The sequence below is a fragment of the Eremomyces bilateralis genome (genome assembly GCF_010015585.1).
Source record: "Eremomyces bilateralis CBS 781.70 unplaced genomic scaffold P152scaffold_5, whole genome shotgun sequence".
Taxonomy (NCBI): Eukaryota; Fungi; Ascomycota; class Dothideomycetes; order Eremomycetales; family Eremomycetaceae; genus Eremomyces; species Eremomyces bilateralis.
In genome coordinates this window covers 1,481,753-1,508,442 of record NW_022985071.1, presented here as the reverse complement: position 1 = coordinate 1,508,442, position 26,690 = coordinate 1,481,753, and the positions used below count along the sequence as shown (strand labels likewise).

General features: G+C 51.0%; 13 protein-coding genes across 13 annotated transcripts; 6 read left to right on the top strand and 7 right to left on the bottom strand.

Moving 5' to 3' along the window:
* Nucleotides 1-514: 514 nt before the first annotated feature.
* Nucleotides 515-1,414, top strand: P152DRAFT_448001 (uncharacterized protein; the record flags this gene model as incomplete). Its single annotated transcript, XM_033678024.1, has 2 exons — nucleotides 515-1,241; nucleotides 1,293-1,414. 2 exons carry the CDS (start codon nucleotides 515-517, stop codon nucleotides 1,412-1,414), a joined length of 849 nt encoding a protein of 282 aa, XP_033536306.1.
* A 55-nt stretch (nucleotides 1,415-1,469) lies between these two features.
* P152DRAFT_282983 (ankyrin) lies at nucleotides 1,470-3,952 on the bottom strand. Its single transcript, XM_033674943.1, has 2 exons — nucleotides 3,269-3,952; nucleotides 1,470-3,204 (listed from the first exon to the last, which is right to left on the bottom strand). Exons 1-2 carry the CDS (start codon nucleotides 3,711-3,713, stop codon nucleotides 1,691-1,693), a joined length of 1,959 nt encoding a protein of 652 aa, XP_033536305.1. The 5' UTR covers nucleotides 3,714-3,952; the 3' UTR covers nucleotides 1,470-1,690.
* P152DRAFT_282959 (uncharacterized protein) lies at nucleotides 3,937-5,209 on the bottom strand. Its single transcript, XM_033674942.1, has 3 exons — nucleotides 4,518-5,209; nucleotides 4,199-4,461; nucleotides 3,937-4,150 (listed from the first exon to the last, which is right to left on the bottom strand). Exons 1-3 carry the CDS (start codon nucleotides 4,810-4,812, stop codon nucleotides 4,124-4,126), a joined length of 585 nt encoding a protein of 194 aa, XP_033536304.1. The 5' UTR covers nucleotides 4,813-5,209; the 3' UTR covers nucleotides 3,937-4,123.
* On the top strand, nucleotides 5,210-6,087 carry P152DRAFT_282958 (uncharacterized protein). The gene has a single exon (XM_033674941.1). It carries the CDS (start codon nucleotides 5,488-5,490, stop codon nucleotides 5,992-5,994), a length of 507 nt encoding a protein of 168 aa, XP_033536303.1. The 5' UTR covers nucleotides 5,210-5,487; the 3' UTR covers nucleotides 5,995-6,087.
* P152DRAFT_282957 (uncharacterized protein) lies at nucleotides 6,088-6,624 on the top strand. The gene has a single exon (XM_033674940.1). The coding sequence runs from the start codon at nucleotides 6,182-6,184 to the stop codon at nucleotides 6,521-6,523; it is 342 nt and encodes a 113-aa protein (XP_033536302.1). The 5' UTR covers nucleotides 6,088-6,181; the 3' UTR covers nucleotides 6,524-6,624.
* P152DRAFT_283023 (uncharacterized protein) lies at nucleotides 6,529-9,115 on the bottom strand. Its single transcript, XM_033674944.1, has 3 exons — nucleotides 8,119-9,115; nucleotides 7,709-8,065; nucleotides 6,529-7,659 (listed from the first exon to the last, which is right to left on the bottom strand). Exons 1-3 carry the CDS (start codon nucleotides 8,949-8,951, stop codon nucleotides 6,726-6,728), a joined length of 2,124 nt encoding a protein of 707 aa, XP_033536301.1. The 5' UTR covers nucleotides 8,952-9,115; the 3' UTR covers nucleotides 6,529-6,725.
* An 883-nt stretch (nucleotides 9,116-9,998) lies between these two features.
* On the top strand, nucleotides 9,999-11,258 carry P152DRAFT_282954 (uncharacterized protein). The gene has a single exon (XM_033674939.1). It carries the CDS (start codon nucleotides 10,340-10,342, stop codon nucleotides 11,045-11,047), a length of 708 nt encoding a protein of 235 aa, XP_033536300.1. The 5' UTR covers nucleotides 9,999-10,339; the 3' UTR covers nucleotides 11,048-11,258.
* On the bottom strand, nucleotides 11,123-13,166 carry P152DRAFT_456930 (chorismate synthase). The gene is made up of 3 exons (XM_033679123.1): nucleotides 12,856-13,166; nucleotides 12,447-12,808; nucleotides 11,123-12,398 (listed from the first exon to the last, which is right to left on the bottom strand). Exons 1-3 carry the CDS (start codon nucleotides 12,888-12,890, stop codon nucleotides 11,470-11,472), a joined length of 1,326 nt encoding a protein of 441 aa, XP_033536299.1. The 5' UTR covers nucleotides 12,891-13,166; the 3' UTR covers nucleotides 11,123-11,469.
* On the top strand, nucleotides 13,147-15,371 carry P152DRAFT_413731 (acetyl-CoA synthetase-like protein). Its single transcript, XM_033677008.1, has 3 exons — nucleotides 13,147-14,070; nucleotides 14,125-14,993; nucleotides 15,052-15,371. Exons 1-3 carry the CDS (start codon nucleotides 13,503-13,505, stop codon nucleotides 15,154-15,156), a joined length of 1,542 nt encoding a protein of 513 aa, XP_033536298.1. The 5' UTR covers nucleotides 13,147-13,502; the 3' UTR covers nucleotides 15,157-15,371.
* Nucleotides 15,372-17,115: 1,744 nt separating this feature from the next.
* Nucleotides 17,116-18,147, bottom strand: P152DRAFT_500665 (uncharacterized protein; the record flags this gene model as incomplete). Its single annotated transcript, XM_033682310.1, has 1 exon — nucleotides 17,116-18,147. One exon carries the CDS (start codon nucleotides 18,145-18,147, stop codon nucleotides 17,116-17,118), a length of 1,032 nt encoding a protein of 343 aa, XP_033536297.1.
* A 1,879-nt stretch (nucleotides 18,148-20,026) lies between these two features.
* P152DRAFT_376546 (WD40 repeat-like protein) lies at nucleotides 20,027-21,673 on the top strand (the record flags this gene model as incomplete). Its single annotated transcript, XM_033675631.1, has 2 exons — nucleotides 20,027-20,374; nucleotides 20,426-21,673. Coding segments are annotated over 2 exons (1,596 nt in total), but the record flags the coding sequence as incomplete, so codon positions are not given.
* Nucleotides 21,674-21,959: 286 nt separating this feature from the next.
* Nucleotides 21,960-25,744, bottom strand: P152DRAFT_432836 (SPT16-domain-containing protein). Its single transcript, XM_033677450.1, has 6 exons — nucleotides 25,390-25,744; nucleotides 25,225-25,309; nucleotides 25,052-25,176; nucleotides 24,846-25,001; nucleotides 22,770-24,797; nucleotides 21,960-22,716 (listed from the first exon to the last, which is right to left on the bottom strand). The coding sequence occupies exons 1-6, from the start codon at nucleotides 25,564-25,566 to the stop codon at nucleotides 22,225-22,227; spliced, it is 3,063 nt and encodes a 1,020-aa protein (XP_033536295.1). The 5' UTR covers nucleotides 25,567-25,744; the 3' UTR covers nucleotides 21,960-22,224.
* Nucleotides 25,745-25,854: 110 nt separating this feature from the next.
* On the bottom strand, nucleotides 25,855-26,235 carry P152DRAFT_282873 (uncharacterized protein). Its single transcript, XM_033674938.1, has one exon. The coding sequence runs from the start codon at nucleotides 26,094-26,096 to the stop codon at nucleotides 25,905-25,907; it is 192 nt and encodes a 63-aa protein (XP_033536294.1). The 5' UTR covers nucleotides 26,097-26,235; the 3' UTR covers nucleotides 25,855-25,904.
* Between the last annotated feature and the right edge of the window lie 455 nt (nucleotides 26,236-26,690).

Here is a 26,690-nt window from a genome sequence, read left to right as displayed (position 1 = left end):
ATAAGCGCCCCTCAACCCGCAACAAGCTTCGAGGAGGCTGGGGCTTCACGTTTCATCGCCGTTTCTGAACCTCCACTTCTCACACACCATGCGTAATTCAACGCGCAAGCTACGATATTTCGAGTGTGGTTTGTAGCCTGACAGCCGCGTGTTCCTTCAAATGCGCCTGATTGACGAACTCGAGTCGGTTTGATGGCCCCTGTAGTGTCGCAGAAGGTACTCATGTCCGCATCATATGAGCCGTTCTGGCTGCATAACTCGTTCATAGTCCCCCCATTTTGTTCTGCCATTAATTTGCGATTCTCTCTTTCCGAATATCCTCTTGATTTATTTGTCAAAGGGCGCGTGCGTCTATTGCTCTCTCTTTTTCTGTGATGGTATTCTGTATGTAGCATGTCTTGACGTCACCAGGACTCGCCTCCATCGCATTATGTCCGAGTCTAGCTTTTGCGACAACTTATAATCTTCTATATAATACCGTTACCCTGCTTGGTTCTTCCTCCATTTAATAGGAATGATCATCCCATCCACTTTCCTCCTCTCCCTCTCCATCCTCGCTCCTCTCCTCACCGCATCCCCCAACCTCGTCACCACCCCCTTTCTCCCTCCCTTCCTCCTCTTCTCCCCACACCCCCTGACCAAACGCCTCACGAACCTCCAAACCTTCAGTGGCGCCCTCGGCGGCCCCCCACCACCCATCGAGCCCTCCAGCAATACCGATCGCGAATTCTCCGTCGACGGGAGCACTTTCCCGGATTTCGAGAGCGCGGCGCAGAGGAGTTGCGATGTGCAGTTTGATGCGTGTCAGAGTGTGGCGAATGGGGGTGTGGATGGGGAGGAAGGGCAGAGTCAGGGGCAGAGGGGGCAGGGAGAGGTGCAAAGGCAGAGCAAGGATCGGGGGCAGGGGAATCGGGGTGGGGATGATGGTGGGCAGGGGAGGGATCGGGGGAGTGGGAGGGATGGTAGTGGAGGCAATGGGAATGGGAATGGGAATGGGAATGGGAATGGGAATGGAAATGGGAATGGAAATGGAAATGGAAACAGCAACGGCAACGGCAACGGCAACGGCAACGGGAACGGGAACGGGAAGCGAGGCAATTCCTCCAGAAATGGAGACGGCGATGGGCGACGTGGCGGGGCGAGAGACGGCAACAAGAAGGATAAGAGGCTGGAGCAACGACAGAATGGCGGAAACAATAGCGATGGCGACCTGACGATTGAGATGTGCAGTGAGCAGAGATGTGAGTAGCACACTGTTACTATTGTCGTTATGTGTGGTGATGGACGTATAGCTAACTGTGATGAAGCCCAGTGTGATGCTGCCCAGCAGGATGCGCCAGTCACGGCGTTTTCGTTTACGAATGAGGGACCTGATCCTCTGGAGCCGGAGTTTGATTTGATATGCGAGGCATGAAATCTACCACGCGACAGTATAGATTCGGGTGTGGTATACTCATGGTGGACGAATTGAGGCGCTGGGGGGTTTCGCATGAACTGAGAAAGAATTCCAGATGGCAACATGTTGCCAGAGCTGTTCCAAAGTTCCAGTTGAATTGTGGGAAATCTAAAGGAGCTCGGATGTAATAGCTGTAATATTGTGAATGTACACCAATGTCTTGAGACGCCCAACCCGTGAATAAGAAGCAAGCTGCCCGAATTTAAAACCCTCTTAACCATCCAGTCCTTCGTGCTATACGTCGTCGGTCTGGCGACGTCCAATATTGCGCAGAATCGCCTCCGTCAAGGGCTTTTCCCGGGGTAGATTCCCTGACGAGGCGTACTCCGAGAGCAACAGATGCATTTGAAGGCGACGACCATATTCCAACGGCTCGGACATCATGTCTAGCTCAGTCAGACAACGCCTCGCAAGCTCCCGGGCAGTTATAACATCCTCATCGATGAACCCAAAGCCATAAGGGTCGAAGTTGGGATCTGCACCGTGCTTGAGGAGGATTACGGCAACCTCAACCGATCCCCGTTCAACAGCAACCCACAGAGGACTTCGCCCCTGGTAGTCGAGCCAATGGGGATTCGCACCACGCTCAATGAGCTTCTGGACTAGCTTCGCGGCCTTGATAGCGGGCCGGTTGCGGCTGTTGATTGCTATATGGAGCGGTGTGAATCCATCCCAAATAGACAGGTTGCCCCAGTACTTGTACGTATTAAGTAGGACACCACTGTTCAGGACTTCTAATGCGGCGTCTATTCCCTTGTCATCGAGAATTGAGCTGGCTATTTGAGAAGCCGTGGGAACATAGGGCCGGTAGCTCCTGGGATGAGGCTTATTCGCCGCAATTAGTGTGGTACAACCTTCCGTAACGTCGAATGACAACCGGTAGCCGAACCTGTCATCTAACTGGTCCCAGTCTGATAGGTTCATAATTTCTGCGTGACCCGAAAAATAGGATGAAATGGAAAACGGCGTAATATATATGCCTTGGAGATGGTCTTCAACACTCTTGCCGAATCGATCCGAGGATGAATCGAAAAAGGCCTTGGTTGTGGCAGCTAAATTTGAGGAAGCGAAAATTGGTTTAAGTACCAAACGGTTGAATGCCTCTGCCCGACTTGAATCGATTTCGCTCAAAATCTTCATTAGGGCAGTCTGTCCATTGAAATCTCTACACGAGAGATCTGCATTCCTTCCAGCCATTTCTTGTATCAACGAGATAAAATCTGCTTCATCCAATTCCGCCTCCTGTCCCGGATTGGCAAGATGAAGGAATGTCTGACCGAAGCAGTTGACCGTATTGACATTGAAGTCGGGATAATGTTTGAGCAGATTCCGAAGATATTTAGGCGTGGCTCCTTTTCGGGCTGCGATGTGAAAAATTGTGTCTCTCCTCACATCACGAACATGTGGATTTCGAGGCAGTCGACCATACACGTTGGTGTCCTCCGGGGCAGTACTCGAAACCAGGTCTTGTGCGACAGATCTATGAATGCATGTTTGAGAAGAGATCTCACAGCAATGCAGCGGATCTCGGGGTCGAGCGTTCGGCACCGTCCAATCGAATGGCTTTTGAGTAGTAAAGCGGACAGCGGTATTGATAGCTGACAGTCCAAACACTAAACTCCTAGCATCCCGTATCACGGATTCAGTGTAGCGAACTGTACAGTTGTTCTCATCCAGCCTCTGCTGAAGACGAAGACCGTTAGAAGCCTTGTCTTTCGCCTCAACAGCAGATCCTGTTGGAAGATTGGCTGTATCAAGAAAGCTTTCAGCTGAGGTTCCTGGTCAATAGTTCCAGTTCTGGAAAACTCTCACCATGAGCAATAGTCCACGAATCCAGCGCATGAGGACGGCTATCCAGAGATTTGTCAAGGTCAAACTCGAAGAGCTCACCCATATTGAACTCTAGGAAGCTTGGATCTGGATTCCCATCCCTTAGCTGTCTTAGATCGTCTGTCCTCGCCTTCATGTTGCCCCTGGCACGTTTTCCCTTAGCTCGAAGATCTTTGTAATTTGGTCCTAGCTCTTCCTTAAGTATATTCTGCATCGTCCTCTCGCAGCATGACTCTCCTGCAATGTCTCCGAGAAGCCGCCTCTGGTCTTCTAGGGTGAGACTAGAAGAAGTGTAAAGCCTGACAAGCTTTCGGCGGATCGAAGCATTCCAGGCTTTCCGGACCTTAGCTGGCCGCCCACGGCCGTTCTTGACAGGTTTGTTGGATGAAGGGTCGGGATTCGACGGGGTTGGGAGTTGTGGATCCATATCCAACGAAATGGCCAAATTTTAGGCGCCACTGTGTTGTAAAAATCGACTGGATTGAACTCGACAAATCTAAAGAATTTCCCCTGGACATTGACTGAAAGTATATTCTACCCTAAGAGCATGATGGTATCGACAGATGAAAGCAAAAGTTGAACCAAAGGAGAGTATATTAAAATAACGTGTGCTGTGCCAAGCAGGCTACCTTATACCGTATTGGAGGCATTTTGTTTTCGGGGATGGTGCTGCCCCATGCCACCTCTTCCCAACCGCAAAAAGTCCAAAGCCAATCAGACATCAGTTCGAAGGCGGAGTCGTAGCCTTCCTGCAGCTCCTCTACTACCTACCTCATATTGGATGCACGAATCGGTCACCAATACACGTAAAGGACGCCATTTAAGAAACGCTCTAAATCAGAGCCAGTCTGGAGGCCTAGTGAACTGCCCAGAGTGAGAAATAATACTACCATAGAATCAAGGGGTACACACCTTGGTTAGATGATCACCATTAAGATGCTTCATGACCATCCCAATGCCCTCATGGCTGTAGTCTTTGGCATTCCACATATCCTTATGGTAACGCACCTTACCTTCGTCATCCAGAGTCAAAGTCACGAGAGAATTGATAGACTTCGACCAATGCAATGCTCTCGGAGTGTACTCCTGTTGAAGCTTGAAGGTGATCTCGTTGGGCTTGTTGGAAACTGTTTCAGTCTTCAAGGTCTTCGAAGATGCGAAGATCATGGGGATTCCTGAAAGGCTATTAAGCATGGAACCATTGGATGGACACAGGTATAAAATGCCATACCCCACCACTGCCCAGCGATCTTGTACCTGGTATCGCAATAGCTCCAAGGATCGTCGTATACCGCTTCCTTCGCGTAGACTTTCATGTCTTCTCCGCTTGCGCTGCCGCTGTAGAGGTTGCATATCGAATTGATGATTTTCTGCCTCAGTGGCTCAACTTGGATCGATTTCTCGGGATGAGGCTCGTAGTCCACCGCATCCTCGGAAACGTTAGACCCAGCGGTCAAGGCATGCGCGTCCGGCTTCGGCTCGTATTTCTGGTTCTGTTCGCCCGAGGCATGGTTGTTGTTCGCCATTTTCAATTTCGCACACTGCTATCATTTCATAAAATATTTGTTTGGTCATGTGGAAAGAACGGGAATCAAATTCGCTGTATAAGAATAGTACCGGTACACACCGGAAACAATGATAGGTAGGAGACGTCATGATTCCATCGCATCGTGCGAGTGCCCGAAGGTTTTTCTCGGCGCTCCGACCTACGAGGTAATAAAGTACATCAACACTGCGAACCTGCTCCATCTTGTGTGTTGGAGGCTGCGACCAGGTAGATGTGAAGTGATCATTAAAGACACGGAAAAGTTCGATCGACGAACACGTCGAGGACGCGTCTTCTCGGCTCATCATCGGCGCTCTGCCAGCTAGTTGCCCACATCAAGAGAACGGAACCATGGCAGAAGAGAGTTGCAAATAATTGCCATTTGCTCCCGTGCTATCACCTCCGATGGATTATTCTAGTTGGAGGCACAATACGAAGTCCTCAAGCTCCGGTGTGGAAAAAAGGCATGAAACTCGTGGATCCAAGGTAAGCCTCCGGGTTCGCCATTGACAGACCGTGAAAGAAGTTGGAATTCTGAGAGCTGCCGCAAAAAAGGAACACAGCGTCACAGCCAAATGATGCGTTGGGACGGGGGACTTGGCGCATCTTGTTATTACCACCGGAGGCAACTACCAAGCACCGCCCGGGCCACTGCATGCTCCGTAGACCCGTAGGGGTGCATATTCGAATTATTGCTGGAGCTTGTTCAAACTACCTTCAGTATGGGCTATCAGCTATGGCACTTGTGAACATGGGTAAGTGTCCATCTCCACCTCAACCCTTCCATTCCCAAGAATCGGCTTCGACAGCTGCAGCAGCACTTGTTTGCCATGCCGAATCATCAGCTTCCCACTTGGCAGGATATTCGCTGGGGGGCGGAGGGGGCGGAGGGGGCGGAGTGGCGAACATTGTCTGGCAGGAGTGTATCACATCTTCTCCCTGCATATTGGGTTGGCAAATTATTTGCGGGAGAGGTGGGAGTGGCGAACATCACAGGAACATCACAGGATATGGATCGCAAGTTCGAACTGGCACGCATTCGCGATTCATTATCTTATTTAAGAACGCCAGGAACCCTGTCTCCTTAACGTACTCCAGGCCACCAGTGTCTCTGAATTGTTTCCCATCTCCCAATTCAATCCCGAGAACAAGTCCCCTATGATTCAGGAGTCCGTTACCCTCATATCTTCTGCTTTAATTCTAAAATATTATATCGAGCATCCCTTCCCAGTTCCCATTACTACCGTGCAGTCGAATTCCGAAGTCTCCATCTAGATATCTATTGTTAGTGACTCTCGCAGCACTAGTACACTCTAAACTTTCGACTGACTTGACTGATAGCAACGAACATGGATATCATAAACCTCGTCGGACTCATACTCACAGTTATCGACCTCCTCATCACTGTTGCCAACCTTGTCCAAATACATCGCCGAAATGCCCTCGTTCGTTCGGTCGATAGTGAGACTGTGAGGGTGGGAGACGGTCGCTTCCCCCATCAGATGCAAGTCGAGGCGTTCTTATACTTCCTCAGCACATACTCCAGTGGAAGTAACAAGAAAGAGAATGAAGGAGAGAACCCCTCCACGAGTGATGATTGTGCGAGAGACTTCGAGCGGATAGAGAAATTATTGGGTGACGCAGTGCTCACGAAGACTGAGAAGATGACTGGTTGGGAGCAAGGCGAATAGGACTCAATGCTTAGCTGTGCATGTATTCAGCCAATATTCTAATATAAACCATTCAATAGTACAGTAATAACGTGCTCGTTATCTCGCGAGCTGTTGCTTAGATCAGTGCCTCCATGTATGCCCAAAACCAAGTCTCCTATCCATCTGCACCCCATTTCATAAATCAGTTGAAGTCGTGTGCGCGTATTCTCTCATCCCATCCTCAATCCGCCAACATCCCCCTCAAATCCATCCGTTTACTGCTCGCGCTCTGCTTCCTCGAAATTTGGCTGTCCGTTTCCCCCATCTCCACATCGGGACTTCTTGATGTCGGTGGGTAGATCGGTGGTCGCTGCAAATTCGGGGGCCGCGTTCCTTTGGGGAGACCGATCACCGCGGCGACTGAGATGGAGAGATCCGACCCACTTGGCCGCGACCCACGGTGGTTTGCGTCTGAAGTGTCTCCGTTCAACCCCAACGAGTTGGTGGCGCCCCCGATATCTGTCCTTGACTGTGGTAGCTGGTGCAACGTTGCGTATGAATGTTGATTCAGTAGCCTTGAGGTCGGGTTGTCTGGCCATGGCTTTAGAGACGAATTCGCGATTTGGCGAAAAGGTGGAAGGGAGACGTCATGATGGTAATGAAGGTCTGGGGGCGTATGCGGGCCTGTGCTAGCAGTTGACGAACTGTGTGAGCTTCGTGTGAGCGGTGGCCGGACATCGTTGGAGGTGGCCGGAGAGTCGCGGGAGCGAGGGCCTTGGTGAGAGGGAGGTCTGATGAGTTGAGGAAAGCTAGCGAGGTCGGGGAGACGGATGCTGTGCGCGGTGGCGAGTGATTGAAGTCGATGGAAAGCGTTCAAGGCGGTCGGTTCGGTTCCGGACATGGTTGCTAGCTCGCGGGTGATATATGATAACGGTGGTTCTGGGCCGGGTTCGAGTAGAAGTGTTGATGCGGTGGAGAGGAAGATGTGCGGTAGTAGGGGAGGAAATGTTAGATGGGGAAACATGTTTCGGAATTTAACCGCCATGGTGACTATCTCATTGGCAGTACTTATGGACATATTTTTGTAATCCACGCCATGTAGAGCGGACTGTTCGTTATTTGCAAGATTGATAAGCGGACGATAGACAATGGTCGTCATAGTCAAAAAAAGCATGCTGCATGTGGTCAGCAATTATCCTCCAGTTGATATGCGAATGGACTTACTGGAGGATATAGATAGGAGGAATAGCATGTTCGTGCAGTCGTAATGTATCGGGGAGCTCGCGCATCCAGTCTTGGTATTTCTTGTGCTGGTTTAATAATCGAGAAGCAGTAAGTTTTTCTTGAGGACTGAATAGTATGGATGCGGTTTCATTCATCAAATCGCAAAAATGGCTGAGAGCATCGAGAAATAAAAGTTCAGGACCAATTGAGTTCAATTGAGCCGTGGATAGGGCGCCATGTATTCTGCCATAAGACGCTGTAGGACTGTTCGACGGAGAAGAGGATCCAAGTAGTCTCTCGGCACCGACTACTGATGAAGCGAGTTGTGGTATACGGCAGAACCAGAAGGACAACGTTCTATAAATGAATTAGAAGAGTTCAAGAGGTCTGATAGGAATAGGGATTCTTACACATCCAAGCAGTAGCATCCCCAAAACGTCACTCTGCGTGCCAACGTATCATTTTGATCTGAAGACAAAGGAGGTGAGCCCTTCTCTTGCTGGTGGAGGCCCAAATCGATGGCCATTCGCATTGCTCGTCCGATGAACTGAAAAGCACTACTCTCGTTGCTCGACGCAGTTTGGCGGAGTCCCATGACAGCCAATGCTTGCACAGTAGTCAAACGCGGCGTTTTGTCTTCGAACAGTAGCCGTTGCGCTTCAGTGAAGAACTGGTCGCTAGCTACTGCATAGTCCGTCTGTCCAGATTCCCCAAAGCGACAGCCATATGCACAAATGGCATTGACAAGGATGGGACTGCAGTGGATGGTCGAGCCAGATTGGAAATCCTGGATGAAGTTGTTCCTTAGAAGTAACGTATAGAACGCGTTCGCAAAGTATCGGTCTAGTGCATTCTGAATGAAGTACACGTCTGACGTGACCTTGGTCCAAGAACCAGGGGATATTTGTGCAGCGGGGACCTGTGACTCTCGTCGTCTTGACTCTCGACTTTCATGGTCAAGAACGCCTTCTGGGAGAAACATGGAATGCAAATCCGAAGGACTCCATTGCGTTTCCAGCCCACCCTCCGAACGTTCCGGTGACATCGTGGACTCGTCCCTCCTGGTCACAGATTTCCGCGGCTCCGGGGTTGTATCGTACGAGCAGGCAGTGAAGTATACCGCATTGCAAGTGGAACATTTCGGTGTACCTCCATCGCACTTTAGACAGGTCAGTAATTCAGTAGGATGTTTTGACGAAATGACTCGATGGAAAATATCTGCGAGTGGGAGATCCATCATCATGGTTCCCAATGAGATTGCAATATGTCGAACGGAAGCCAAAATCTCGGTTCAATCCAGCGACCAGATTACTGACACAGTCAGTTTACACTGACTTGCATCCTGGTGCATATTGTTCCTCATCAGCCACAAGACAGTTTGAGTAGTTTCGTTCAAAGATGAAAACACGTTGAAATGTTCAACACTGGCCACCCAGCTTTTTGGGTTGCGAAAAGAAGTTCAACTCTGGAATGGACCATGATGATTGGAGGGTGCAAAGGTTGCGATCTGTCGCACCCGGAGTTCTGCTCCGGTCCATTATGACGGTTGAAACTTGAAACACCAACAAAATATGAAAAACAGCGGAGGTACTCACTTTGGACTTTCGTTTTCTGCACGGTATACACGCATTTGGTATGCATCTTCGCTTCGATGGTTTTCTTTCGGTAGGAGGCGATGCGGCTTTGGGAGAGGTCACCCTCGACCTGGGCTTTTCCCTCGAGAGCAGAACCATCGAAGTTCCACCATCCGACGAACTATCCGGCATGGTCAAAATACAAGTAAACAACTGCCGGTCCAGTTAACTGGACCGGCTCATCATCGATCCAGCAATAGGACAATAAAGGGTCCGGAGTGTCGATCACACCGCAGGCGTGGGATCATTCATCGGCAACAGGTCCGATGGAGCGTAGGAGTAGAGAGAAAGTCGGTCGATATCAACGAATACTGATTAATGGTATAAATTTGCAGAAAAAGAAGGGATGGTGAAAAGTCATGGGAAAGTTGAGAATGCGTCATGCCATGTCAGCCTCTGAAGTGATGAGCACTAGTGAATGGAACACATCGCCGTCTCCGCCCAACTGCGTCTTGTCCGATGCCTTTGTCGTTCCCGTTCAGCAGAGGAATCGAGGGCCTAGCCAGATTCGCTCTTGCGCTTCCGAAGCATCCAGATTCCTGCGGTGGGAATCCCGATGCACGCGCGACCCAGGGAGCAAATTGGGCTAAAGTAGCTTGAGCGCCATGGGGTATCGTATGGGGAGTGAGATATCCATGTGCTGCGGATCAACCATGGATAACACCGGTCAGAAAGCCCTGTACCTCGACATGACGACTAACCATTCTAAGTGGAGTGATGTCGGGAAAGAACACGATTCGACATCGATCGGATGGAGGGAAAGTTCCTCGTCGTGGGATCGGTGACGGTCTAGACTTCTGGGGTCGGGGGTCTAGACCGAAAAGCGACGAGAGGAAATTGAACCCGCCCGCGGAGCCATGTGCGATCCAATAATCCATGGCCATTCTTCCATGCACGATTCACACCACTGGAATCGCCGGAATGGATTGTCCGCGGATGTGGAGGAGCAAGGCCGTGCAAGGGTTTCAAGCCACGAAGGAGCCACGCCTGAACTGAAATGAAGACCGCTTCTGGAGGCTGGAGGGAATCAAGGACCGCTTGTGAAACTATAATATTGGGTCAGACCGCCAGTCCACTCTGTACTCCAGCTTTTCAAGTCGCACTCGCAGTATGGCAACCGTGGTGCAACACCAGGACGATATTTGACCTTTGTCCTCGCAAGATCAGCAATGATCAATTGAACCGGATAAGCCTCCGAGATCTCAACCCCGGAGAAGCCCCAACCTTCGGGCTAATTCCCTTAGCGCTCATCCTGGACGCGTGGGCCGTCGTTCTGAGTGGTCGCGGACCGGGGATCGCATGTTGCGTGTTGGGACGTTCGGGACAGCGAGTCCCGCGGAGCGGTTCTGCAAGACCGTTCTGCATCGCTCCAGGGCTACGCGAAATCGAGAAAAACGCTAGACCGACCTCGTGGATATCACGCCGTTGTGGTTCCATTCTTGCATATCCGACTCGGCGCGGGCTGACTGACCACCCACCGTACCCCCTTCATAAAAATCCTTCGACGCCTAAACGCGGCAGTATCGGCGCTGAGGGTGTTCGCGGTTCACATCGCTACAGATATATACTTAGATTAAAGCATTCCAATACGAATTGCTGGATGCATGCTTGGCGGGCTGATACTGGTAAATGGTTGGCAAGTGTTAGTGCCCTCAGCCAACGCCCTGCAGCCGCGGGAAGGTTCCATTTACAGCTGCATACGTGAAGCGGATAAAGATCATTGGGCGATGAAGTTTGACCTTTGAAGCGATTTTCCCCGAAAGGAGAAAGCGCATGCAGTGTCCGATGCGATCACTAGTGCATGACCGACCGCTATGTTTCTAGAACAGGTTCGCGACATTCACCTTGACGAGAGTACTTGCTTCTGCGGCACGTTGTGGTGTCCTGTGGCCCGCCTGCACGTCGAATTCCGTCACCGCGAAGACACAATACACCACATGAACATCAGCCACTTCGAATCCTGTCGCAATCCATGGGTATGGTCCCGTATCCCCTGTCCCATCAATAGCGGTATAGTTTAGTGTAGCACCGGACAAGTCACCGATAATGCGAAAGAAGAGGTTGGCTGCATGTGTGTCCGGCCATGCCGAAAGCATATATATCTGAACGAGCAAGCCCATGAATCGATCAAGCCACGGCACCATTAGCGACTGATGCATTCTTTTCACTTTCCGTTGGCATCGGCAAACCCCTCAAGACTTCTCGGCCTTTAATCTCCGGGAGCAAATCCCTAGCAGCCCCGCGCCCTAACTGCGCCATCACCGCATCCATAATCACCAGCGCCGCCATCGTTTCAACAATCGGGACCGCTCGCGGCACCACGCACGGGTCGTGCCTCCCCTTCGCTTCCAAAATCCCCTCTTCCAGCCCGTACGAAGCCGTCTGCTGCGCTTGCCCGATCGTCGCCGGCGGTTTGAACGCCACGGAGAAGTAGATCGGCGCGCCGTTGCTGATCCCGCCCTGGATCCCGCCGGAATTGTTGGTTTTCGTGGTCAATTTCGGGCGGGCAGTTCGACCGGGAGTCGAGGATTGGGACAGCGGGGTTTCGACGAGCGGTTCTTGCACAGGCAGGGGAAGGGTGTCGTCCGCCCGGTTGCGTACAAAGGGATCGTTATGGATGGATCCTGGGATGCGTGTGCCGGCGAAGCCAGAGCCGATCTCGAATCCTTTGGTCGCGGGGATGGATAACATGGCGTGGGCCAAAGATGCCTCCAGCTTGTCAAAGCATGGCTCCCCGAGACCGCTGGGAGCGTTGCGAATCACGCAGGTGACTGTACCGCCGATGCTATCCTCACGGTCCCTGAATTCGGATACCAGAGCTTCCATTCGTTTAGCAGCATCTGTATTTGGACATCGCACGGGCAAGAATGAGTCAACAGTTTCGCGGTTGATCGAGTCGAGGAGCTGGAGGTATTCTGGGTTTGTGGTATTTGAAGGGTGCTTGGAGGTAGGTGGGCAAAGGAATTCGGACCCGATGGAGGAGACGAAGGCGACGATTTCAACTCCATAGGCTAAGCGGAGATATTTCTCTGCAATTGCGCCTGCTGCAACACGACCTACATATCATTAGCGAGACAATATCAATAAATGTAAAGTTGCCATACCAATGGTCTCTCTCGCGCTACTTCGGCCACCACCACTGCTTGCCTTGACGCCATACTTCTCCAAATAGGTCCAATCCGCGTGGCTCGGCCTAGGATACTTGTCCATCGTGCTATTTCCATAGTCTTTCGGTCTCTGATTCTCATTCATGACACGGAGGCCAATCGGCGTCCCCAAGGTGATCCCAAGCTCCGTCCCGGACTGAATCTGCACCCGGTCTTTCTCGTCTCGCGGGGTGGTGATCTTGCTTTGGCCGGGCCGTCTACGGGTCATCTGGGGTTGTATATCGTCTTCAGTGAGCTCCATCCCCGGTGGGCAGCCATCGACGATGCAGCCGACCGACAGGCAGTGTGACTCGCCATAGCTGTATCATTGTCAGTGCAGGTCTAGAGTATATCAAAAGCCACATACGTGGTGACCCGGAAGTGGTTTCCGAATGTCGACATCTTTAAAAGGGTTTCCGGAAACTATACGGACTCTAGCAGACTCAATTGATTCTGTCGCGACCATTGATCATCAGATTCCGACCAGCATGACTCCATCTTTGAACTCGATTATTGTGCACGGACCATCACCGCGCAAAATTTCCCGAATTGTTCGAATCGTCCTCCGGAATCGGCCAGACCACGTGCGCAATCTTATGAATCCATCTTCTCTCCATCCTGACGACTCCAGTTGTCCCGGTCATGAGAATTAATATGAATTGAATTTTAACGGAATATGTTCTGACACACTTCAATCATGTATTTGCGAAAATTCCGAGCACCTGGCGTAGTAGTATTCCTTGTCGAAGCTTCCATGCTCCTGGTAACCTACCCATGGCGTCATTTGCTGCCTGTCGTAACTCGTAAGCGTGTAAAGATCGACATCCGATCTCTCCACCTCTCCACGTTGTTTACGATTTACCATCTAACAATTGCGCGAAGTGCTCACAAGATACCATATTTCCATTAACCAGAAGCTATTTCCATTTCCTTCTTTTCGTTGTTCATACCTTGAGTCCAATCGCTTTGTTTCTTCCATCCGAGCAGGGACCCTATCTCCGCAGCCCCATCACGATGACTACACTCTTTGACTCATTAAATGCCCAGTCGAACGCGATTGCGGTCATTGTGCCTGGCAATCCAGCTTTGTCCGTCTCTTACGAGCAATTATGTGCTGAAATCATATCCTTCCAACGGAAATTGGCTGCCCTTGGAATTGCTCCGTCCAGCGCTGTGTCTATCGCCCTTCCGAATTCCTATGCATTCATCGTTGCGTTCCTTGCAGCGTCATGGCAGCGAGCAATTGCCGCACCGCTCAATCCTGCCTACACGCAGTCTGAGTTTGAGTTCTACATTGACGATCTGAGCTCTGCGGTGGCGTTGGTCCCACAAGGTGCATACGGAGAAGATGCTGCGGCGGTAAGGGCTGCTCGGAAGTACAAGGCCGCAATTGCTGAGTGCTACTGGAACGGAAGCGAGGTAGTACTGGATGTTAAAGAGCCCGGAAAGCTGCAAGGGAAAGGGGGTGTTCAATTGGAAAAGGCTCGAAGGGAAGATGTCGCCTTGGTGCTGCATACGAGCGGTACTACGGGACGTCCAAAAGCAGTGCCTTTGACGCATCGGAATCTAACCCGAACAATGAGTATGAGGAATATCACCGAGGAATATCAGGACGAAGTCTAACGCTATGATACAGAGAACATCCAAAACACATATCAACTTTCTCCGGCTGACCGGACCCTCCTTGTCATGCCCTTATTCCATGTTCACGGCTTGCTAGCCGCATTTCTCGCGCCGCTTGCCTCAGGAGGCTCGGTCGTCGTGCCGTCGAAATTCTCTGCTTCCGAGTTTTGGCATGACTTCAACACGTACAAAGCGAACTGGTATACCGCGGTCCCGACAATCCATCAAATCCTGCTCAAAAGTCCTCTTCCGAGCCCGAAGCCCAACATCCGCTTCATTCGATCGTGTTCATCTCCTCTGTCTCCGAAGGTCTTCCACGAGCTCGAAAAGACGTTCGACGCGCCGGTCCTTGAAGCATATGCCATGACGGAAGCCGCTCACCAAATGACCTCCAACCCGCTACCACCGGGCAAACGCATCCCCGGTTCCGTGGGAATCGGCCAAGGCGTCGAGGTTGCAATCCTCGACGAGAGTGGCAATGAGCTTGCGCGTGAAAAAGAGGGCGAGATCAGCATTCGTGGAGAGAACGTGACTCCCGGATACATCAACAACGACGCCGCCAATAAATCCTCCTTTACCTCGCAGGGTTACTTCCGAACTGGCGACCAAGGGAAGATGGATAAAGACGGCTATGTTTTTATCACCGGGAGGATCAAGGAGCTGATCAACAAGGGAGGCGAGAAGATCTCCCCGATCGAGTTGGACAACGTCATTGCGCAGCACCCTGCCGTTGCAGAGGCAGTCAGCTTCGCGATTGATGATGAGATGTATGGGCAAGATGTTGGCGTTTCTGTGGTGCTGAAGGACGGGCATCAGCTCGGTGGGGATGAGTTGAAGATTTGGATGAAGGATCGCGTCGCCAAGTTCAAGCTTCCAAAGAAGGTATGTGTTTGATTGCATCTCCCGTCATGGACTGGAGGCGAATGCTTACATTATTCAGGTCTTCTTTACTGATATCATGCCAAAAACTGCCACTGGCAAGGTTCAGCGGCGGATGGTGGCTCAGGCGATGCTGAAGACGGAGAGTCCGAAATCTAAGTTGTAAAGAGATCCAAGAAGTTATCTTAGCAGCAGAACTATCTTGTCTTTGTACGTCCAGGATACCGGTAATTGCCTTTGTTCTACCACTGTATCAGCATCAAAACTAATAAGAAACTTCCATTATTATTGGCTTCAATAGTGCCACTGGGCCCCCGAATATAGTATACATCTTGTGTAATAGTTATGGTTTAGTCTGTAAGGTCTATAAATACTGATTCCATCCAAGCTAAACTAAAGAAGAAGGGAAGAAAAGGAAATCTCTTTCTCCGCTCTGCGAAAGATAAACCTCTCTCGCGTGGACCTCTTCTCTACTTCATTAACACAGCTATTAACACATAATTACCTCCTGATAATCCTCTCGCCACACAGGGCACAGGCTGCGGGCCTGGGACCATAACATCTTGTTATAATATGAAATATGAATAGCTAGTATGTATTGTATTCCTTGCCCTGGGCAATAATTCTACTAATAGAATGTCCGAATGATCTTTCAGAAAGACCTTATTAAACTTCTATGTTAGGGTAATAACAGATAGCGGATTTGATACTCCAATACATACCCTAACAAATAACGGCGGATATCTACGGGAGTTTACCCTACACTGGTGCTCGAAGCGCAGGATTTAGTGAGGTATAGAAAACATACGGGCACTGTTAATACTATGTGACTCTCCAAGTCCTACAGCACAGCCACTATACTATTGCTGGATTGTAGTTAATGATTTTCTTCCATTGACTCCCTCCCTTGCGCGGCTACAGAACTCGGGAAGCTCTAGCACTGAAGCGCGTCATAGCAGCCACTCAGATGTCAATTGGGCGGACGACTAGAGTTAAATGCGATGTCGGAATCATCGAACATTGACAAAAAGAAATTACATGGACAGATGTCACCCGATAACCGCTGAAGAGTCACCAATGGTGATAGACGAAGTTACGGTATCTGATAAAATGTGTCCCCCATAAATATGAGGTAGGATCCAAAGATGCATGCAGGATCTAGGTCACTAGTCCGATGACTGAGATCTCCGATACCATGTCTAAAGCGCTGAAAATGAGCGCTCACTTTGCGCTTGATGCATTGGCATTCACATTTTCTTGATTCCCGCCATTTGATGAACCACCAGAGGCTGCCTGAACTGAATCGCTCGCTGATGATTCAGAATATCGCTCGCGACATTTCGAGCACCATTCGTGCGAACCGGACCTTCTATCGACTATCGTACCACATGCATCGCAGATCTTGCAGTCGCAACCTCTTTGGCCATGGTTAAGTGTGCATTGGCCAGTGGCCCGAGATTTCTTCAATTTGGGCTTGTTCTTCTTTGCCTCAGATGTTTTCTTAATGGATTGGGTCTGAATTTTGGAGGAACTCATATCCAATCCAATAGATGGTAGATTTTAATGATTTCCGGCGAGAGTAATAGATGTGTCTGTAAATGTGACCAAGGAGTTGTAGAATTGGCATGCCTTCTTACTTGTTTAGCTAGGAAACAAAGGCTAAAATAACATATACCTACTTAGGTGTAGTAGTTGCTTTGTTGATGACTTGGATCCAACGATTTAATTGACCCAGCTGTGGTCTGGTCAAGTTCAATGACCTTCCACTTCAATATAGAACAAAGAAACAGTCAGAGTCTGATGGCCTAAGCCACTGACGACTATGTTCACCATTAGTCGATATTTAAATGTTTAATCGATAATTTAAAGCGAACGAGCCTCGCTCACGAATTTAATAGTGATAAAATTGATTCTATTGTCCGGATGATAGAGATGCCTAGCAAAGCGATAATCTATCTCTACGACAACTCGATTTTGAGAGTGAACTAAAAGTGAGGGGGCTGGAAGGAATCAAGGGGGCCGGTATGCCGACCTGTATCTGATAAAACATCTGGTTGACAGTCCCTAGCAGGTACATCAGACAACCATGAAGCTGAGAAACAGCCCCCGTAGCCACCATAATACCCTATTTCCTGCTAGAAGACAGCTTGACAATCGCTCCCGATTTGGATATACGGGATGGTTGAGTACGTGAGGGTCGTTCGGGAGCCTGAGGCATAGCCGCGTTGCCAGTCGAAATACGAGTCCGCCTCTTGCAAGAAGCACTTGGGGAGAGGATTGAAGAAGGGGGCCGCGTTGCAGCCTGAGCGTTCGAGAAAATTTTAAGGCTGGCTGATGCTCTGCCACGGGATCTACGAGCCGGGGCACGTGAGGACGCATTCCGTCTACCCCTATTCGAATGTTCGGTCGAAGGGGGTGAAGTCGGTGCAGGTTGGATTTCTTGCACCTGTCTTGCGTACGGTATTAATTCCTCGTCGAGTAGACGCTGCATCTGGTCCATCTGCGTCATCGACCTTTCGTGTTCGCTGGGTGGAGTGTGGCTGCCCTTCACAGCGTTCGAGAGGGGTACTGTTGCTGACTGCCACTCAATTGATGCCGGGGATCCGCAATATGTTTCGGATGTGGTCCATTGCCATGTCGTTGGCTGAGGAGTGGTAGTTAGAGTTGAGGGCATGGGCGGGACTCCAGATTGGCTAGGCCGGAATGATACACCCTTGTTCGATTGGAAGGGCTTCAGAAGGTGGTTCATTGGACGGACGCATGTACTCAATCTCGGGGATTCTTTCGCGCAATAAGAGAGCAAATTGCAGGAATCCGATCTCGGGATAGCAACTAAACCAGGGGGAGGTAGACAGTCTCTGCAGACAGTCACCTCCAGACAGGCACCGATGGCACATATTGGCTCGATACATCGGTGTTGCGGGTCGCCGGATCCTCTCCCACATTTGTAGATGCCGGCAAGTCTCAAGTGTTTGCAAGCGAAATGGTTATATAACCGTGTGCAAAACTCTGGAGTATTCTCAGGGGTAACATCTGGGTATACCTGTAGTTGGACAGGTATATCGTTTCTTGAATCCGTGTTCGGTAGACGGTGGCTGCAATGAAGGGAACAGAAACCAACAGTGTAGTTCATGATGTCAATGCGACTGGGATGCATGTTTTTGACTATTCGGAAATACTGGACTTGGAGTCATGCAAGAGTGAAATGTGGTAGGCGTAAAGCGTATGAATCTGAAAATATTGCTGTTTCTGGGACGTCGTTAATTAGTATAGAGGTGGTGACTCGGCTCCTCTATCCTCTGGTGAAGTACTGTATCCATATGATTGACGACTTCCTGTATATGTCAGACCAGCGACTTCCGTGAGTTTTGGCGACAACACCAGTGGTTAAAGTTCAGCAACATAGTTTCTGAAGAAAGATCCACCAAATCTCAGACTACATCTATGCATGTGACGGTGTAGCATTATGCTGAAGGAAATAGAGGGTAAACAGGAAACCACAAATATGAAGCAGCTGTGGTCCATGGGGGGCCTGCACAAAATTTATGACAATCTTGTTAATATTTTAAATGAATGACTTGAACTAGACAAGAGTTGTTAACTCCAATTTTCCAGGAAAGAGCTATCCTGTCACCGAATTGACTAGAATTCGCAAAAGCATTCGGTGTGATTGAACCTCGAATATCTTAAGATTTGAATACTGCCTTAGCACATGATGAGCAATGGGTATCTAGGTAAATTGCCAGAAGTGTATGAAAGGCTGAGATTATGAGGAATCAGCGCCGATAAAGGAACAATGGCCAAAAACGCTGGTTGGCGCATATCGCCGTAAATTCCTCCAAGATGTAACAGGCAGAATATTCATAGCTCGACACATCAGTAAAAGTAAGATGACTTCCATGTTCCCGAATCGAGCATTTATCACAGGCACTTTCGCAGATGTTGAAATACTTGTTTTCAACCAAGTCGCGGCACCAATCTCAACCTTCCCGCACCAACCTCGACCTTCACGGGATTCCTCCCGACGGGACGTTCGAGACGTGAATGAAGAAGCATAGCCACAAATACGTTGTCGAAATGCTTTCATGCATAGGGGTGTCTTTTCTCCCTTCGTGCAGCTAACGCAATAGCCACCCAAGATGCCACTAAAGTTTGGCATTGGTTTTTCACACATGATGAGAGTGATATCATGCTTCAGGCACAGTATTATCGCAGCTGACGTTTCCGTACCGAGGGATTGGGGTACATGGTGCCGCAGGCATTAAAAAAAGGGCGATTAGACATACTTTGGTTCAATTTCCACGAGGCCAACGCTGCTTGCAATGGTCCCAGTGGTTTGTCGTGCAGCCGATTTTGCTACTGGGCGAACATTGAAGGCGGTTCAATATTTCCAGATTATCGACGAAGTTCATGGTCGTAAGATGAAGAGTGAATAGTAGAGGTACGGGAATTAGGACTGAAGATGATTTTACCGCGGACTCAGGAGTTTGACTAGACTTTGAAGGACTTCGAATTTGATGGCGTGAATGAAAAGGGTTGACGAGTCAATGACTCGATACACGCACCTAATGTAAGACTCTGCCCGGAGAGATTGCTAACTCTTGAATATTGTTCACCATTGACAGGTTGCCACAGATAACCAATCCTGGGTCATACATGTATGTAGGTCGTAGGAGCCATTCCGGTATGGCAGAGACGAGGCTTGCGGCCTGTCACGAATCCCAGACCGGCAGCATTCTCTCTTTAGTTAGGGATTCAACTCATATTTCGTTGTATTATGTAACCTAATCTAGCAAAGGGCTAGGTCCATCACGCAGATTTCGAACCATCTGAACTTCATGATGTGTTGTTCGTTCATGTTCGACATTCGAAGGTCAAAATAGAGTTATCCGCCAAGCATCGTCAACCCAAATCGCCCCACTTTTAAGTTTGCAGACGCATTTGCGATGGCGGGTTGGAAAAGTTTAAACATTTCGCTTTGGATCGCATGCTGTTTGAGGACCGGAATTTGTCGTGTATATCACCTATAATTCCCAATGCTTACCGAAAAGTTCATCGCGTCCATACGGAAGCCCGCGATACCGCCCAAGTCGTCCAGCACCGGCACCAAGGACGCTGGGATTTTCCAACATGAGCTCCAACCCGTGGCGGCGCCACGCGCGGTCTTCAAAAAGAGCACAACCTCAGCGCACTGCCTTGCAGTGAGCGAGACTCACATATTCGCCGCGCAGTCGGATAAAGCGGTCATCCATGTCTATAGTCGGGAGAGGGGGAATCATGAAAACACGGTTCCTTTCCCGGAGAAGATCACCTGCGTGGAATTGATTTGCGACGATACGGTGCTAGCCTTAGGGACAGCGGCGGGGAGTCTGCTGCTGTGGGAGGTATGATGAACCCTATACTATGATCTAGCACATATACTGACCTCGAGAAAGACTTTAACTGGCCGCATGGTCTCCGTTCCCGAATGTCACCTCCAAGCAGTATCCGTCCTCGCAGTGGACCCGAGCTCCAACTTCCTCCTGTCCGGCTCCGTCGACTCGAATATTCACGTCTGGAGTATACCATTGCTTCTCTCGTTCTCTCAGTCCGCACAATCGGAACGCGATACGCCTCTACATACCCTGAGTAATCATCAGAGCGCGATCACCGCTCTGAAAATTGGTCATACACGGACAGAGTCGTGTATCGCAATATCTGCGTCGGAGGACAAGACTGCCGTGATCTGGGACTTTCGCACTGGCGACGCCTTACGGACATATCTGCTGCCATCCGTCCCCAAGGCGATTGAGCTAGACGTCGTGGATCGAGGGTTCTACACGTCGTATGACGATGGATCCATTCAGTTGGTCGACTTCTACACAGCGGATACCACCTCGTCAATTACCTCTCTAGAACCCGCGAAAGCCGAGAAAACCCTACGAAATCCGATCAACCCCCTTCATACCTCAAGTATCGAGTCTACATCCACCGTCCTATCCCCCTCGCTATCTTCGCTCTGGAAACCACCCGACCCCTCCCCCGGCCCCGCCCTCTCCCTCCTCCTCTCCTGGGACTCCACGAAACTCCTCTCCGGCCACGACTCCGGCGCCATCCTCATCTGGGACATTTCCACCCGCTCCTCCACCCCCCTCACCACCCTCCCCGGCCCCGTCACCAACCTCCACCTCCTTCCCATCCACGGCATCCCCGGCCCCTCCCCCCCTCACGCTGGCACCGGCACCCTCCTCAAGCCCCACACCATCGTCAAACCCCGCCCCGACCTCACCGGCGCCGTCAACGAAGACCCCGCCCGCCTCGCCCGCAACGGTGGCATCCCGCTGAACTACGAGTTCCGTGCGCAGATCCTCCGCGAGCCGGCGACGCTGCAGACCGCCACCGCCTCCACCGCCACGGCGGATTTCCGCACCCTCCTCGCATGCACTGTGTTCCCCTCCGACCTCCTCGCCGACGGCATCGCCGAGCTGGCGGAATGGTCGGCTGACGGGCTGACGCATGTGGCGACGCAGGGCGCGACGAACGGCATTGCGCCCGCGGAGGAGTTCGTGGCGCTGGGAGAGGAGAAGCCGAAGGAGTTGGATCTGCAGGCGCAGAACGAGCTGCTACGGAAGCAGGTGCGGTCGTTGCAGCGGGTGCAGCGCGTGAATTTGAAGATGATGAGTGCGATGCGGTATGATAGCGAGGATGAGGAGATGGGGGAGGATGGGAATGGAGGGGCGGAGGAGATAGAGGATGAGGAGAGTGGGGAGGGAGATAGTGAGGTAGAGTTTAAGATAGATGGTGGAGAGAAGAGCAGTGGTGGCGTTAGAACCAGGTCTGCTCGAAGGGCTGCGGATGAGGAGATGGGGGGTTGATCTGGACAAGTTGTGTGATATTTACGTTCAGATGGGATGGTTGCTAGTTGGATAGCTCTTTGCCACCTTAAGAGGGTGTTAGTGCAAGCAACCTTTAATTGAACAAAAAGCAAGTGCTGCTGTGATTCCGGCAAGCCATTGAACTAATCGATTTTGGTTTCCTTACCGATCATTGTGAACGGATCCTTCGATGCTTTTGAATCCGAGCACCTTGCCCTATAGTATACAAGCGAATCATTCCCCCCTAAAAGAAGACCTTGTACCCATGGAGCCATGACTGACGGCACACCGGCCGATCCAGTCTACCCCATACCAGAGACCAGGCCACACCGCCTTTGAGCCGAAAGAAAGATCGGTACAGCAGGGAGGATACTACCCGCTTAACGCTTCCGCTTCCGTGACTTGTCCTCGTCCTCCGACCCTGCCTCCCGATCCTTCTGCTTCGCCTTCCTTTCCATCTCATCCCAATCCTCCCCATCATCATCCTCATCATCCTCCGCGCTCCCCTCATCGTCGCTCGCATACTCGTCCACCTCCTCCGAGTCCTCCTCGCTGCTCTCTGCCTCGTTGAACTCGTCCGCGTCCATCTCGAAATCGCTCTCCTCGTCCTCGTCGTCCCCGTCCTCGTCGTCGGATTCAGCCGCGAGGAATGACCAGCCACCATCGACGAAGAATTGATGCGGGTTCGAGACCACCGTCTTCATGATCGTGCTCCAGTTGAGGTTGAGCGGGCCCTCAGTGAAGGGGATCTCGCAGGAGTCGAGCCAGTCTTTGACGATGTCGAGGGACTCGACGGGGATGGTATTGATGTGGGCGACGGGACGGTTGTAGTCGTGGAAGACGACAACCATGTCGAAATTTTTCAGACCGAACTATTTGCGGTTAGCGATAAGAATGGTCTATGCTATGGGAAATGAAAACATACCTGAACACGTTCGAGATGGACGAGCTCGATGTCCGAGAGCGTCACAACGAAGAATGGCGGTTCGGTCAACTGCACCAGGCAGTCCGTGGTCGGCTGCATTAGCACGGAGCTACGACTATGCACACCGTTGAATCCAAGATCGCGGATCGGGACATCGGCGCTCATATCCACCATTTTGGAAGCCGCATCTTCGATCTTCTTCGTGAAAGCCTTGAACTCCTTGTCCAGCTCCGCACGTCGTCGTCGTTCCTCCTGCTCCTGCTCGAACTCCTCCTCGTCGCCATAGCGGTGCTTTCGTCGTCGATTACCGGTCTCGTCGAACTGCATTTCGGTCGCCTCGCGGTAGAATTGGAGGTCTTTGGCCTTTTTCTTGCCGATCATGATGGGATTGACGAGGTGAAGATGGATGATGACGATGAGTTCGTGCGCGCACGGTTGGAAGAATAGATGGCGGATGTTGGAGAACAGGATATCGACATGGGTCTGGTTGAGACCATGGACATATCGGATACCGTTCTGGTGGATCTCGACGTGGCCGGCAACACGTTTACCGTCCAGTGTGGGCCGAATAAAAAGATGATCGAGTTTGGGTGGGCGTCGATCTTTCGCCGTGACCAATTTGTCCTGCTCCACGACGTCTTCCATCTGCTTCTTTTCCTGCGCCCGCCGGTTGCTCGCTTTCTTGAGGTCCGTGATCTCGCTCGCGAGCTGTTCCATCCTGTCGCGGTCCGTGGATCGGAAAGTGAAGCTGCGGACGAAATGTGCGGAGGGATCTTCGAAGGGTTGGTCATCTTTACGACCAACGCCCTGACCAGGCGAGACCAGGTTGATCCGAAGCGTCGATGCATCCCCTTCTTGAGCAGTCGAAGCATTTTTGACAGTGTTGATGTGAAATGGAACCGGTCGGCCCATGATGGGGAGAACAATGGTAGAAGCCTTGTGGTCCACCACGATCTGCAGGTCTCGCACGCGAGTCGGGAACTGATTATCGCGCTTGTAGGACTCGAACCGTTTGAACTTCTTCTCCACCGTCCCGTTCAAGCTTCCGGTTACCTCAGCGTAAAGCTGCAGACCTTCTCGCTGTTTCTTCTCGTGCAGCTCCTTCTGATGTTCGCGTCGCTGCGCCTCTTTCTCTTCGTTCTGGTTGGTTTGGCGTTCGTTTCGCAGGCGAGTGGAGGTAATGTTGCTCTTTGCGACAGCTCCGACACGGGAATCTTTCTGTGTTTTCTTCTTGGGTGTTGGCTCCTCCTCGTCATTAAAGTAGAATGCGACGCTGTCGAGGTCAAGAGCCGCGTCCTTGCTGAAAACCGCAGCTTCGGTTGCAGCGACACGCACAGTGTCGGTAATGACCAGTGAGTATGTCCCGTCTCTCTTGGTCTTCGGATCGGGATTCGTCAAATCTGCAAACCCCACGGTGATCGCCAGTGTCATACCATCCCTCAAGGTGCGATTGTTCTTTCCATTCAAAACGAGCGTTGTGTCCCGTAACTCGATACCAATGGCGCTGCCAATGCTTTTAACAAAGTTCTTCTCGAGCTCGGGCTTCTTAGCTTTGATCACGCCGATCGCCTTGTTGTACACGTCCTTTGCCACGACGCCATCTCGGATCGACTTGACGACTGTGTCGTGGACTTGCAACAATAGCTTGTAAGCAGATTCTTGGCTCTTGTTTGGGTCGATCATGTACGTCCTTGAAACTGAACAAGCGTACGTCTGGTAGCGCAAGCCTAACGAAGCGAGGATCACGCCCGATCTGAGGTTGCTCTCGTCACTCTCGCTCGCGAACTTGAGATCGTATTGACCACCGCTTTGCACGACGGGAGTCAGGGCCCAATCGAGGTGTATCGGATCGAAGTTGTTTGAGACCTTGATCTTCTTGAAGAACGCATTATCGTCCAACTTGTCCCGGATTTTGTCCGCCAGATTCTTGTGGGTGATTTTCTTCTCTTCGTCGATGATTTCGACTATCTCGTCGGATAGGAACTTGATCATATGAGTCGATGCACGCGAGGCGTCACGGACATTCCTCTTGGTTCAGTCAGCAAATGCACGTTCATGAGCCACGACAGCGCCTACCAGCTCCTTCTCATCCTTGATTGAGAGTGCCGCCGTAGAAATAGCAGCGGACATATCAACCTGCTCCAAATCTGACGTCGCTTTTTCGAAGGCTCCCTTCCATGCTTCGGCGAACGGGCCATTCGCAGTCTCTTTCGTGAAGAGCCCGACCTTCTTCTATTCGAGAATTTAGTCCATGCTGTTATCACCGACATTGGTCATCTTACCCCGGCCTTCTTGACGACGTTCAGGCATGCTTCGAACTGCTTCGCATTCTCTTCTGCGTCTTTTCCGCGGATGTGGATTTCGATGGGCGTTTTGCCTTCCTCTTTGAGGGGTTCGAGGTAGGAAGCTTGAAGGCAGTCAGTACTGTATCATCGGTGCCGTAGGATGTTCGGACCTTTCTTCTTCGTGGTCACAATGTGAAGCGCATCCTGTGTGAGCACGAAGAGCGTCGCCGGGAATTCGTAGCCTAATAGCCAGAGCTGAAAAGTGTCAGCACGCGGCCTTGTCAGATGCGCAAATCGCATCAAGCTCATCATTCCGGATTTCCATCGCGACCTACCTGAAAAGCTGCACCTTTCGTGTAAGCTCCGTCACTCGCCTTCCCGACGCAGATGACCACGGAGCCAACACCACCAAAGGAGCTATCGCCACCGCGTTTGTCGGCCTTCCAGTGTGATAGGAAGGATGAAAGGCGGTTATGGAAGACATTCTTGTCGATCTGAATCTCATCCGCCATCTTGGTTTGCGTGTCCCTGGCCGTGTCCCAGGGATGAACTCAACGATGGGTGTAGGATAAGGTGACGGAAGTGAGATGAGGATCGCTCAAGTTCGGTGAATCGGTGATGATGGAAGACGTGAAGCTTCGCGTTTTCTGGCGCGCGAATCACGGGAGTCTAACCGCTCCGTGCGAGATTAGACGCCTTGTCGCCTTGTCGCCTGATCACCTCCCCAGCCCCCTGCCCCTGCCCTGCCCACTCCCTATCCCAATCCAGCTCATGCGTCAACTACAGTCCATCAGGAATTCAGGATATCAGATCAGATCCGAACATTGATTCTGCATTATCGGGGCATATTTCAGTCCACTCTACGTGGAATTAGAACGAATTGTTTACGGTATATCATTACTTGTTCGACTATATATCTTGCAAGTTGCAACCTCCCTACACAGTATGTCCGGTACAACTGGTGACAGATCAGTGTCGACGAATATATGGAGAATAAGAAGACCTGTAGCCATAGACTCGCTTCGATCTGACCAGTCACCATGTGGCGTGTTGTCGTAGAAACTGACTACTCTCAAGTCTCAACAAAACAGCAGTCTATTGAGTTGTGATACGGATCGTAAAGAAAGAATGGGTGCGGGGACTTCTCGGCGGATGTTCGTGCTAGCGAGCTTGCTGTCGTGAGACGTGTACTAATTAAGCAACCCAACGCTCGCTCGCACGCTTCCAACTTGGGTTTGTCGAGCGCGGTCTAGACCGGATGGGGGAATTCGGTAGTCCCGGTCAGGCAATTAAAGAAAATTCAAAATATGCTTGCATCGCACTAGGTAGGGCTGCATGAACAATTCGTTGGGGTGTCCGCCCGCAGCTGTCACCTATGGATTGTTGAATAATTGTTGTAATTGTTCGTGGGACCGGAGGGCGGGGGACAAATTGACAGGCTTGTGTCATGGTTCCTCAAGCTTCTCCCATGAGCCACAATGCAATATATCCCATCCTTATCTTTAAACGTGCTCACTGCTAAAACTTCAGCTGCAGTCAACAGACTCGACAGGATGAAGTGTTTAGTGTGACAACTGAGTGTCACATGCCGAGTTGCACAGAGGCAGAACTGGCGGGCTTGGCACTGGGCCACCCC

Bases quoted from the DNA above. Each gene is read 5' to 3' on its own strand.
- P152DRAFT_282958 (XM_033674941.1), top strand. From the start codon at position 5,488: ATGCTCCGTAGACCCGTAGGGGTGCATATTCGAATTATTGCTGGAGCT.
- P152DRAFT_282959 (XM_033674942.1), bottom strand. From the start codon at position 4,812: ATGGCGAACAACAACCATGCCTCGGGCGAACAGAACCAGAAATACGAG. The intron at 4,462-4,517 runs GTATGGCATTTT...ATAGCCTTTCAG, and splicing joins GATCGCTGGGCAGTGGTGGG to GAATCCCCATGATCTTCGCA. The intron at 4,151-4,198 runs GTGTGTACCCCT...CACTCTGGGCAG, and splicing joins ATGGTGATCATCTAACCAAG to TTCACTAGGCCTCCAGACTG.
- P152DRAFT_282954 (XM_033674939.1), top strand. From the start codon at position 10,340: ATGAAGACCGCTTCTGGAGGCTGGAGGGAATCAAGGACCGCTTGTGAA.
- P152DRAFT_282873 (XM_033674938.1), bottom strand. From the start codon at position 26,096: ATGGTGACTGGTCAGATCGAAGCGAGTCTATGGCTACAGGTCTTCTTA.
- P152DRAFT_282957 (XM_033674940.1), top strand. From the start codon at position 6,182: ATGGATATCATAAACCTCGTCGGACTCATACTCACAGTTATCGACCTC.
- P152DRAFT_456930 (XM_033679123.1), bottom strand. From the start codon at position 12,890: ATGTCGACATTCGGAAACCACTTCCGGGTCACCAC. The intron at 12,809-12,855 runs GTATGTGGCTTT...ACAATGATACAG, and splicing joins AACCACTTCCGGGTCACCAC to CTATGGCGAGTCACACTGCC. The intron at 12,399-12,446 runs GTATGGCAACTT...AATGATATGTAG, and splicing joins TAGCGCGAGAGAGACCATTG to GTCGTGTTGCAGCAGGCGCA.
- P152DRAFT_283023 (XM_033674944.1), bottom strand. From the start codon at position 8,951: ATGATGATGGATCTCCCACTCGCAGATATTTTCCATCGAGTCATTTCG. The intron at 8,066-8,118 runs GTAAGAATCCCT...ATTCATTTATAG, and splicing joins GGATGCTACTGCTTGGATGT to AACGTTGTCCTTCTGGTTCT. The intron at 7,660-7,708 runs GTAAGTCCATTC...GACCACATGCAG, and splicing joins CCTCCTATCTATATCCTCCA to CATGCTTTTTTTGACTATGA.
- P152DRAFT_413731 (XM_033677008.1), top strand. From the start codon at position 13,503: ATGACTACACTCTTTGACTCATTAAATGCCCAGTCGAACGCGATTGCG. The intron at 14,071-14,124 runs GTATGAGGAATA...GCTATGATACAG, and splicing joins GAATCTAACCCGAACAATGA to AGAACATCCAAAACACATAT. The intron at 14,994-15,051 runs GTATGTGTTTGA...TACATTATTCAG, and splicing joins AGTTCAAGCTTCCAAAGAAG to GTCTTCTTTACTGATATCAT.
- P152DRAFT_282983 (XM_033674943.1), bottom strand. From the start codon at position 3,713: ATGGATCCACAACTCCCAACCCCGTCGAATCCCGACCCTTCATCCAAC. The intron at 3,205-3,268 runs GTGAGAGTTTTC...TTCTTGATACAG, and splicing joins TTCGTGGACTATTGCTCATG to CCAATCTTCCAACAGGATCT.
- P152DRAFT_432836 (XM_033677450.1), bottom strand. From the start codon at position 25,566: ATGGCGGATGAGATTCAGATCGACAAGAATGTCTTCCATAACCGCCTT. The intron at 24,798-24,845 runs GTAGGCGCTGTC...GACTGAACCAAG, and splicing joins TCAAGGATGAGAAGGAGCTG to AGGAATGTCCGTGACGCCTC. The intron at 22,717-22,769 runs GTATGTTTTCAT...AACCGCAAATAG, and splicing joins TCCATCTCGAACGTGTTCAG to TTCGGTCTGAAAAATTTCGA.